Below are 11858 nucleotides of genomic sequence, written 5' to 3' on the forward strand. Positions count from 1 at the left end.
AACACCGCTCCCCAAGTTGACTGGCCGCCAGACCTCTAGCAGCTTCAATTTCCTAAAAATGGAAAATCTTGACTCAGACGCAGAGATAAACTGTTGCGGCTCAGCTCGACAAGAAGCATGCGCACCAGCGGGTTGCCAGCTGTTTGTTCTCTTGCAGGCTCCGCCCCTCAGGCCACGGCCCCTTTCCGGCTTCCGCCTCCTCGCCCCGCGCCGCGCAGGCGCAGGCGCAGGCGCAGGCGCGCATTTCCCGTGGCGCTCCGCGGCGCGGGAGATTTGCAGGAATGGCGGGCGTTTGGTCATCTAGTTGTTGCAAAGGATGTTCTTCTACTAGCTGTGCGTGTGGCGGTGACAAGGGCAAGTGGGGCGACTCCTCTCTGTTGGGCAGGCGGCTCTCGGAAGACTCGAGCCGTCACCAACTGCTGCGGAAGTGGGCAAACATGTGGAACTCCGTGAGCGGGGACGCGTCGGTGCCCTGTGTAGAGGGGACGCGGCGCGAGGAGGCTGCAGACCCCGCCGAGGAGGAGGACAGGCCGCTGGTGTTTCTGTGCTCCGGCTGCAGGCGGCCGCTGGGCGACTCGCTGAGCTGGGTGACGAGCCAGGAGGACACCAACTGCATCTTGCTGCGCTGTCAGTTGCCGCGCCTGGGTGGGATGTACGGGCGGGGGTGAGTGGGTGGGGAAGAGCTTGGGGCAGCCTTCTTTCCAGGTGTGCTTCACCTGGACGGCCCGGGAGAAGGGGGGGCGGTGTTTTGGGGCTGTCCAGTGTTTTTAAAAGCAGAAAAATCTGAGAAGGTGAGCTGTCCCAGGAAAAGGGGAGGAGGAGGGTCACCCCTGCACCTTGGGCTCACGAGTGATGGGTCCTTTTCTGGGGTTCCCCCAGCCCAGAAGAGCAGCGCTTCAAACGGCATCTTTGTTAACATTGCTCAGTAAAAAATGACCTACTAAACCGTAAGCATTTGGGGTGTTGCCACTCTGTATTACTCCCCACAGAAATTAACTAAGTGTTAATTGTAAATAATATTGTTAATGGTTTATTTAGGAAATTAAGCTGTTCAGCTACCTGATTCCTGCAGGGGGATGTCAGGATTGATTTTTCTTATTAGTTGTGTTAGTGGATGCCTTTATTCTGAAGTGTTAACAACCATAGAGTTGTCAGAACACATTACTATCAATTTTCTTTAAAAGGAAACTTGTAATAACACCAACAACCTCTTCAAAATTGGAGAGGAAGAGTTAATAGTAAAAAAAGTCGAGAAGGTGGCTTGAGTTCTAGCTTCTAATACTGGCTCTGCCAGTTACCTGTATGTTTCTCTGCTCTACTCTCATATTGTTGATTTCATAGTATTTATTTAGGGGAGTGGTTCACATATGTTTTTCTGAATGGGTGTAAAAATGGCTATTCTTTTTGGACTTGTGGCTTTCAAGATCAAGTTTATGCTCTCAATTCTATAAATATTTTGGCAGAAATTCACCAGGGAGATACCGTTAATCCTTCCGATCTGTGTCTGTTTTTTTCTTTAAATGATTATAAGCAGCTTTATTTATTTTTAAAGATTTTATTCACCCATTTGACCGAGAGAGAGACAGCTAGAGCAGGAACACAAGCAGGGGGAGAGGGAGAAGCAGACCTCCCGCCTAGCGGGAGCCTGAGGCAGGGCTCCATCCCAGGACCTTGGGATCATGACCTGAGCCGAAGGCAGATGCTTAACGACTGAGCCACCCAGGTGCCGCCTGATCTGTGTCTGTTGATAGAGGTCTAGATTGTTTCCAGAGTTGCTGCCATTAGAACAGCATGTACATGGGTTGAGATTTTTGATACTGTAGGAGAATCTCTTTTTTTAATTTTATTTATTTATTTATTTTAAAGTAAAGGTTTTTTTTTTTTAAAGATTTTATTTATTTGAGAGAGAGAGAATGGGAGAGAGCACGAGAGGGAAGAGGGTCAGAGGGAGAAGCAGACTCCCCGCTGAGCAGGGAGCCTGATGTGGGACTCATCTCTTTTTTTTAGTAGGCAAGAAATAGTATGTTTGGTGTTAAATCTTTCATTTTGCTTGTACTTTCTGTTTTTACAGCCTGTTTTCTATCTTTTGCCACATGCTTTTTCTTTTTCCTTTTGTTTTATATATAAAAACACTTCTGTTATTTACTTTTTCTGTATCAGTTTTTAAGTTTTAAAAACTCTCAGCTTTAGACAATTTGATTTACTCCCCCCGTTCAGCACTGCTGCCATGAAAGATAACGAAATGAACTCTTGGGTTAATTCTATTCCCTCCTGCCTCAGTTTGAGTTAGTTTGATTATTTTTACTTTGTCAAGGTTTATAACATTTAAGTTCTGTTCTGTAGCCATAGCATGGTCATTGAACCTTAATGTAACATTTGTATGAATTTGTTTTTCAACTCTAGGACTCTTATTAATACAAGAAAGCTTATTAATAGTGTTCTCATTTCTGAGTTGTTTATTTCATTATCATCAGTAGACCCTCCCCACGCCCCCTCCCCAATCTCCAAGAAAACTTCAGTTTTGAGTGGTTGAAAATGTCTTTCTGTTCTCTTTTACATGAATGGCAACTTGACTACATGTACAATTCTGGGATCACGCTCTTTGCTTTTTCCAGGCAGGGAGCAGCTAGTGCAAAGGCCCTGAAGCTAGTATGGACATTTTAGGTGTGATGTCCCTTCTTCATTTCCCTCCATCCCCTATCCCTTCATTTAGTGTATCCTGGACCTGGATCCTCTGGGAATGTTTCCTGCTTCTGGGGTCAACTGTGACCCCATCCAAGTCATGGTCTAAATAGAAGATTTTTGTCCAGGTCCCTGAGAGCTCTGCATTTGAAGCCTGGGGATGTATACACTGGCTTTTAGCATTATTCTTGGGTTTATCCCAATTTTATTATACCTTGCAGGTATTCTTGGTAGTCTGTGATTGAGGTTCTAATTGTTCCAAGTTTTACTGGCAGTTGAATTTTCCCCTCTAATTTTACTCATTTTATTAACATCAGTGGTTTTCAGGGAAGAGAAAGAAATAACACTCATTCTGCCATCTTTTTTCCAGAAGACCTCTGTACATTTAGTTTTGAACCACTTTTGTGTATATGTGACTCTGGGCTCTTATTTTTTCTGGTTCTCTGAGTTCTAAAGTAAAAATTGGGGCACCTGGGTGGCTCAGTTGGTTAAGCGACTGCCTTCGGCTCAGGTCATGATCCTGGAGTCCCGGGATCGAGTCCCGCATCGGGCTCCCTGCTCAGCAGGGAGTCTGCTTCTCCCTCTGACCCTCTTCCCTCTCGTGCTCTCATTCTCTCTCAAATAAATACATAAAATCTTAAAAAAAAAAAGTAAAAATTGAATTAGACGTTCTCTAAATATCTGCAGGTGTATTATAGCAAACCACATTAATACATTATTGTTACTTTGCTGTAGGTGTTTCCTGTAATGTTTCTGTGGATAAAGAACAGATACTATCCAAACGTAAAAATGAAAATGGTTGGTGAGTAAGGCTTTTATCTGTGTGAATATGTGTATTAGAGAAAATGTTTATTTTTCAACTAAAAATCTTTAATAAGATCATTACCAGTAAGATTAATTGGGATAAAACTTTCTTCGTGGTGATCAGTATAGAATCAGTCATTTTAATGTATCAATTCTTGAGTGATGGTGGTCGTTTTTAGATATTGTGATGAAAGAGTTTCTGAAGTCACATTCTCACACTCTCTTTTGGGTCTTTGGGCTTAGTGCTAAAGCAAATTGAAAATAAAAATAGAAAAAGAAAATACCTGTATCATAAAATCTCAGCCAAAGTGTGCCTTAGGCCAACGCTACCTACTTTTTTTAATGTCATGTTACACATAGAAAATGCTAGTATCACACTCACACACATGGACATGTGGCCTGTTGAGGTAAACAGACAAGGCTGCATGAGGCCAGAAGCAGCCAGCACGGGGGCTCCGGCAGTCCCAGGCCTGTGCTGCCGCTCCAACAGTTGAAGGGATCACCATCTTGGCGTACCTGCCACCCGTTGCTACAAGTGGCATCCTCAGTAAACAGAATGGGAGGCTCTGCCTTATATAATTGTTGCCAAAAATGTGTCTTAACTGATCTGTGAAGTAACTTTAGGTGGTATACAGACGACTAAACAGAAATTAATAATCATGTATGTTTTTTTAATGTGTGTTTAAAAATACATTTAAAAATGTGTGTTTTTCATTTTAAAGTAATGCTGGAGTTTCCTTTTCAAATAAAGTGTATTTCAATTTAAAAAAAATCACTCTTTTTAAGGAGAATTAACAACAGTACAGGTAGTATGTGTATGTGATGGAAACGGTGCTCCTGGCACGCAGGCGACCTCAGTTTGGAAAACCAGCCTTAGATCATTTCTCCTTCTGTAGATGAAGAAAGTAAGGCCTGGGGAGATTAGAAGTTTGCTAAAACCACAGGACTGTTTAGTAGTTAGAGCGAGGATGGTGCCTGTGTTTCTCCTTCCTTCTTGCAAAGTGTTCTTTCTTCTCTCCTTCCAGTTTTAGTCATTTTGATGCCACTTTCACCAGTTTTGCCATATCCACATACCGGCTTTGCTGTCATCTACTTAATACCTTTCATTACATTGACTCAGGATTTTTATTTAAATTTATTTAAAAAGGAATACAATATATTACTGCCATATTATTTGCTTGAACTAGAAATTAACCACAATGAAAACAAATGTTATTAAACTCTAGCAGAGATGCTATCACCTGGCTGGTTCTGAGCCTAAAGTCTGTTTTCTCACTGTTAAAAGATTTGCAGCTGTGAGATTCTAGTTAAAGACTTCCTAGCACTGGACTGAGACTTTCTTCTTTTTATAATCAGGATTGATGGGGAACTGAAAAGGGGAATTGACTCTTAACTCTGGGAGCCAGTGTTATTTAGTCCTGTTTCCTTGTGTCACCTGAACCCATCATTTTTGCCACGTAAATTCAAATTCAAGACATTCACTAGGGTCCCATATTCCACACTTGGGGAAATACCGTATTGCCTTGGGATGCTCCTAAGTTTTTGATAGGCCTGACTGAATAGCCACCTGCCGGCAGCCGGCCAGCAAGAGCACGCGTGGGTTTTAGAAATGTGTCGTGAAGGTAGCAGCGCTGTTCCTGGGTTCTTTCTGTCATTCGTTAAGGTTCTTACACACTAACTCATTTCTTGTCGAAAAATCATCCTAGGATTTCCGCACTGCTTTCTCAATATTGTTGTTCAGTGTTAAGGGTGAGTTCTGGCCAAATCCTTGCCAGCGGTGACAACGGAAAGACATTGCAATAATTGTCGCTACTCTCTTCATGGTTTCTCAAGATCACTCTGGAAGTGTGAATGGGTTTGCGTGTATTCGTCAGTGGTGTTTACTTTGATTTGGGTAATTTGGGATAAAACAATATTATTTGTTGATCAGTGTTGTATTTGTATCCTTTTTGGTTGATTACACCTGCATTATATGTTAGTTCACAATCTTGGTAATTGTGTATGGCCACTTCATAAAGATTATGAGGTTCGAGATGTAGCATGGACATTTTCCTGTTCACTGTTGGTAGTATGGATAGGGTTCCCTCCTGGGCTTTACTAAGAAATATAAAAAAATATATAAATTTAAAATACTAAAAATATAAAATATGGTTTTCAATATAAAAGCATATGGAAGCTTAATATATGATCAGTGGCATATTATCTAGCTAATTATATCACCAGTAAGAACTTATAATTTATTAGGCATTTTGTTCTTTGTTCCATTATGTAGCTGCAGTAGTTAAAAAAGTCAGTATCTTTAGGTAAACAATAATGCAGTCTATAATATGTTTGAGTTTTGGTTGGCTCCATTTTTTTTGATAACAGGAATAGCTCTGTAGTTATCACAAGTGGCTCAATACCAATAGGAATTATATTATTCTTTTGAAATAATAGCTATCTTTTGTAATGTATATTATCACTAGATTTAGATCTTCAGTTATCAATTTGCTCTGTGTTGGGACTAATTTATTATAGATATTTATAGAATGGCAAATTTGGATAGGTCAACTTGACAAGGCATTTAGGTGACTGGATTCTAAGATTTAAAGAAGACATGAATTGACATTGGTGGGGGAGATTATATTCAAATATGCAGAGCCTGAGTTGAGAAATAACTATAATGAAGGAACAATTATGTGGAGAACTTGGATCATTAAGTAAAATATTTGTGAGTTGCCTGTGTGGAACATATCCGTAGTGGGTAGAAGAGTGTTAGGTCAAAGTATAATTAAAAAGAGAAAGGCAACCCTAACAGATACGTGAAGAGCACACATCAGAGATTTATTTAACTCATCACCGAGGGAGTCAGAACATGGCAAAGCTGGTTTAGAGAAGGATGCTCTCTGTAGAACAAATCTAGTTACTGTCCTATAGGACAATAGAGCCTCAGCCTTTGAGGTTACCTTTTCTACTAGCAGAGAACATTTGTGTCTCTACCAGACTAAAATTATTTATAATTTTACAAATTATCAGTCTTATTAATCTTCTTTCTGTAAGTTATCATCTAACTTCAGAGAGTCTGGGCCCTAATCAATAGTAAGTAGTGAGCAACCAATGTTACCTTCCAGTAGAGCAAAGTATGGCCCATGGGCCAAGCACTTATTTTTGTAAATATATTTTTACTGGGACATAGACACGTTGTGTATTCAGTTACATATTGTCTGTGGCTGCTTCTGTGCTATAATAGTGGAGGCAAGTCATTGCAACAGACACCACATGGCCTACAAACCTAAAATATTTGTTCCCTGGATCATTACAGAAAAAAATCTGCCTCCCTGCCCCAGAGTGTTAATGATTCTTGGTGGGCTTGTTGGACAATATGACATTAAAAGGGCATGTGGAATCCCTGTCTTATTTTCAAATTTTAGATAATTTTTCTTAATACCAGATTGAGGCATTTACAGTCTAGAAAAACACCACATCGGTATCTTCTCTTGTCACTTTTCTGTACGTCCCATGTCACTAGGTGCTGAAGGCACTGTAGCCTGGAGGTGACTGTCTACATTTCTAATGTCAACATTTTACTATCATTTTTTTCCTTCTTTATACATATGACTTAGTAGGGTTAGAATAACATATTTTAGCAACTTAAATGTTAAGCGTTTATGGGTTGTAACAAGTTGCTACTTTGTTTGCTAAAGCAATGGCCCTTCTTCCTTGCAGCATTCTGGAGGCTCTATCCTGCACAGGATGCTCACTCAGGCTTGGCTACATATACAGGTGCACACCCAAGAATCTAGATTACAAGAGAGACTTGTTTTGCCTCAGTGTTGAAGCCATTGAAAGGTAAGTGTGCTAAATAAATGGATACCTTATAAATGATTTCTTGGAAAGTTGTTTGCAGAAAAATTGATAATGAAAACATCAGAACTAAATCAACACTATTTGGTTAAAATATATTTTCAAGTAATAATTTCTGACAATAAAGCCAGTGTGATTTTTTGTTTATTTGTTTTGACCTGATGTATTTGGTATTGGAAAATTAGACATTCTAAATTGTAAGGAGAAAGCACTGTGAGAACATTTTTCAGAGTAAAAATAGGTTCAATTTTCCCTAAAAATTGAATTTAATAGGATTTTTTAAGCAGTTGTATGGATCAATATGTGTCATCCATTTTATTACCCCCCCACCCCAGTTTTTAGCCACCTAGAATATCATGAAGAATTAGGAATTTCAAAACTGATTAGGAAGGAAGTCCGTCCCTTTGGTGTTCTAGAAAAGCAGAAATATAAAGTCCAACTATTTTCTTGCATCTGGTAAAGAATCACCTGTTTTTTCTGATGCAAGGAAGTGCCTTCATTCTCCAAGATTTCTATAAAAAATAAACGTTTGGAAACAAGGCAAATAGGAGGCTGATGACAGATGTCAGTTAAAGAGTTTCAGATAGCTTTTATTTATTTATTTATTTATTATTTTTAAAGATTTTATATATTTTAAAGAGAGAACACATGAACAGGGGGAGGGATAGAGGAAGAGGGAGAAGCAGGCCCCCCACTGAGCAGAGTGCCCGATGCGGGACTCCATCCCAGGACCCTGGGATCATGACCTTAGCCAAAGGCAGACGTTTAACCGACTGAGCCATCCAGGTGCTCAGGTGTTTCAGATATCTTTTTTTTTTTTTTAAGATTTTATTTATTTATTTGAGAGAGAGAGAGCACGAGAGGGAAGAGGGTCAGAGGGAGAAGCAGACTCCCCGCTGAGCAGGGAGCCCGATGTGGGACTCGATCCCAGGACTCCAGGATCATGACCTGAGCCGAAGGCAGTCGCTTAACCAACTGAGCCACCCAGGCGCCCGAGTTTCAGATATCTTAATGGCCTTCTAATTCATGAGCCTTTTTAAATAGGAAATACAAAATTAAGTGACTCATCTGACCCCAGTGTATTTTCACTTATCCTGCAAAAGATGTAACCCTCAAGACTTTAAAGATGCCTAAAATCCTTATATATCAGGAAAGAAGAACAGTTTAAGAAGAAAAGAATTTTGGGACACCTGGGTGGCTCAGTTGGTTAAGCGTCTGCCTTTGGCTCAGGTCATGATCCCAGGGTCCTGGGATCAAGTCCCGCATCGGGCTCCCTGCTCAGCAGGAAGCCTGCTTCTCCCTCTGCCTGCCACTCCTCCTGCTTGTGCTCTTTCTCTCTCTCTCTCTGACAAATAAATAAATAAAATCTTTAAGAAAAAGAAGAAAAGAATTTTAATGCCAAGGAACCTGGTTGGTTTTGGAAGGATTTATTTACAGTTTTGGGGTTTTTTGAAAGATTTTATTTTTAAGTAATCTCTATACCCACTGTCGGCTCAAACACATGACCCCAAGATCAAGAGTCGCATGCTCTAAGGACTGAGCCAGCCAGGCGCCCCCATTTACAGTTTTGTAAATTACTCAGTGCCCCTTCATTTCCCACCTCATCTCATTTTTCTTTCCTAAACAGGATGTTGATTGACTTCTGCCATTTTGCCTTCCATGCCATTTTTCAGAAATAAAATCACTAAGGCTTCCAAGGAAAGCTTGACCTTACTTGACAAAAGAAGTGACCTGCTGAAGTTGCTACATGTGATGAAGGACTTTGGAAGAAATGCAAATTAATCAAGTTTTCTTTTTGGAGAAATACTAGCCCCTTCTTGTTTCCCATTTAGATTTACTAGGTTACCAACACTGGGCCTGTTTTCCTTGTTTCCAGGCCAATATTTATCTTATCTCATATTTTCTACACCACAGCATCTCCTAACTCCAGAGAGCAGAGCAAAACATAACTTGGAGGATAACTGTTGGTGTTGCCAAATCAAAGTAACTGAGAATTGACTCCATACGTTATTTACTAAAGGTCAAATTTGAAAGTACACATGTTCCCAACAAATTATAGAAAGCAAAAAAGCAGTGGCTTCTTCGGGATCTTTTAAAACTTTTTAATCATAGAATTTTGAGCTATGAGTGTGAATGTTTTGCCACTCGGTTAACTAAAGAGTAAGGTTGTGCCAGTAATGAAGTACTTAGAATATTGGACAATATGTAGGAATGCCTGGACCAAGGTGTTATGGAGAAAAACTCGATTTTTTGTGGTACAACTTCCTGTGTGGTTGCTATTAACAAAAATAGTTATTTTGTGTTCATTTGGTACAAATATGTAGTATAAGATAGAGTTTTAATGTTATTAATTAACATGATTTTCATATTTACCTCCTTTTCATATTTTAACTTTGTACCATGTTATACTGCAGTTATATTTTAGGGTCCTCGGAAAAGCAAATAGTGTCAGAAGATAAAGAACTTTTTAATCTTGAAAGCAGAGTTGAAATAGAAAAGTCTCTAAAGCAGGTAATTCTGTACTTTTTATATCTTTGTATGAACAATTTCCTGCTAGTGAGCAAGTGCTCCTCCACAAATAATCCTCAGAATGGCACTTGTTTTGATCTTAGTACTTTCCTGGTAAGAGAGTGCTGATTTTATTTCAGTTGTTAGTAAAGTTGATTTTGGGGGTTAGCCAAACTACAACTTAAGCTAAAGCTTTATCAAAAAAATTATAAGACATTTCATGTCTCATCAAAACCATATATATTCTAAAACTAGTAAACTATATTTCATTTGATTCAATTCTCATGGTATAAACAACCTGCAAATGTTTTTGAATGTTAACATCTTCTCATGGCCTGATCGGCAACATATCCATGAGTGTATAAAAGAGCTCCACATTAGAGGTTGAGAACTACTGATAATAGAATGCTGCCTTATTGGGGCGCCTGGGTGGCTCAGTCGTTAAGCGTCTGCCTTCGGCTCAGGTCATGATCCCAGGGTCCTGGGGCGGAGCCCCGCATCGAGTTCCTTGCTCGGCAAGGAGCCTGCTTCTCCCTCTCCCACTCCCCCTACTTGTGTTCCCTCTCTAGCTGTCTCTCTCTCTCTCTCTCTCTCTCTGTCAAATAAATAAAGTCTAAAAAAAGAATGCTGCCTTATTTACATAAAATTTAGTTTATGCCTCTAAATAATTTCACGTGTAATGCATAACATTCGTAAATTTTATTAATGATACATATTTTAATCATTTAATCATGTGATTTTAATCATAATCCTATGTGTATCTGAAAATATTTTTTCAATTCAATAGATGGAAGATGTTTTGAAAGCATTACAAACGAAGCTGTGGGAGGTTGAATCAAAATTGTCCTTTCCCAGTTGCAAAAGCTGAAATCTCTTCCAAGTGCCCCGCTCTGGACTCCCTGCTGATGGACACTTCTTTCATATGTAGCAATTCTGGTTATCATTTGATTTCACCTAGAATGGAAGGAATTCTCAATGCCCGTATGTATATGTGGTATTCTCTTGTATTGATCAAGTGAGAAGAATTGTAGAATTACTTCTATGATATAGTCAGTGGTAAAGAAATGGTTGTTTCCTGAAGTTGAATTTCAAAGCCATTTTATGATACTTGCTGAAATTGGAATTTAGTAGTTTTTGCTTTGATAAGAAACTGCCATGATTTTCTGAACTGTTATCTCTGTATCGAATTCATTATTCCATTTCCTTTAAAAAAATTCATTCACCTTTAATACTTTGGGAAATACTTCATATTGAATGGCATGAAAATCTTAGAGGTTTTTCCACCCACTGTGTGATTGAATCTCTCTGAAAACAGAAGCATAAAGCTCTCTGAAGAAACTGGTCCGTTGAATTACTTGTCAGAACCGTTTGAAAACTTGCATAGGAGCAGAATAGCATGTATTCTGGTGGTAGTAGAATTCCACTTGATCTGTTTGTTTACTACTCTGTGCCCCCCAAAGTCTGGAGTAATATTTGCCAAAGAGACTAGTAGTCATCTCTGCAGGTGGGATTCTGGGGAATTTTCAGTCTTCTATAATGTGAGGCTTATAGTAAGCATGTGCTATTTTTTAAAATCGGGGGAGAATAAAGATTAAGACAAAGTATTTTAAGATTGATTTTTACAAAACTGAGTTGTGGTATTTAACTGAACTCAGAAATCCTGATGCCATGACTTCCACACACTTAACCTGCTGTGGAAAGCCTGCTCAGGCGCATAAATGTAACCCCAGATTTCTCCAGGCACCTTTCTGTTTTTGGGTACGGATGAGGCTATATAACATTAGTACTCAGTATGTATGAGTAACTCAACTCAGTTTCTGCTCAGAAGTTCCCTAATTATTTCTGAGAATACTTAAAGGTATCCTAAAAGAAGGTCCTCAGTCAAACCAACTGACTCATTGACAGTTAGTGAGTTATTTTTCTTTTTTTTTTTTTTTAAAGATTTATTTATTTATTTGAGAGAGAGAATGAGATAGAGAGAGAGAACATGAGAGAGGGGAGGGTCAGAGGGAGAAGCAGAC

General features: G+C 39.5%; 1 protein-coding gene across 2 annotated transcripts; it reads left to right on the plus strand.

The window, feature by feature from the left end:
* Positions 1 to 261: 261 nt before the first annotated feature.
* Positions 262 to 11175, plus strand: MIS18A (MIS18 kinetochore protein A). 2 transcript variants are annotated; one of them, XM_028115935.2, is made up of 5 exons: positions 262 to 627; positions 3418 to 3484; positions 7192 to 7314; positions 9744 to 9840; positions 10625 to 11175. In XM_028115935.2, the coding sequence occupies exons 1-5, from the start codon at positions 282 to 284 to the stop codon at positions 10703 to 10705; spliced, it is 714 nt and encodes a 237-aa protein (XP_027971736.1). In that variant the 5' UTR covers positions 262 to 281; the 3' UTR covers positions 10706 to 11175. The 2 variants fall into 2 exon arrangements, with proteins under 2 accessions (XP_027971736.1, XP_027971743.1); XM_028115942.2 differs by lacking the exons at positions 9744 to 9840; positions 10625 to 11175 and adding an exon at positions 8957 to 9629.
* Positions 11176 to 11858: the final 683 nt, after the last annotated feature.

Source organism: Eumetopias jubatus, unplaced genomic scaffold (genome assembly GCF_037043125.1).
Source record: "Eumetopias jubatus isolate StellerSeaLion01/CBP00866 unplaced genomic scaffold, mEumJub1_p1.0 scaffold_1, whole genome shotgun sequence".
Lineage (NCBI taxonomy): Eukaryota > Metazoa > Chordata > Mammalia > Carnivora > Otariidae > Eumetopias > Eumetopias jubatus.

Bases quoted from the DNA above. Each gene is read 5' to 3' on its own strand.
- MIS18A (XM_028115935.2), top strand. From the start codon at position 282: ATGGCGGGCGTTTGGTCATCTAGTTGTTGCAAAGGATGTTCTTCTACT. The intron at 628-3,417 runs GTCAGTTGCCGC...ACTTTGCTGTAG, and splicing joins CAACTGCATCTTGCTGCGCT to GTGTTTCCTGTAATGTTTCT. The intron at 3,485-7,191 runs GTGAGTAAGGCT...TCTTCCTTGCAG, and splicing joins CGTAAAAATGAAAATGGTTG to CATTCTGGAGGCTCTATCCT.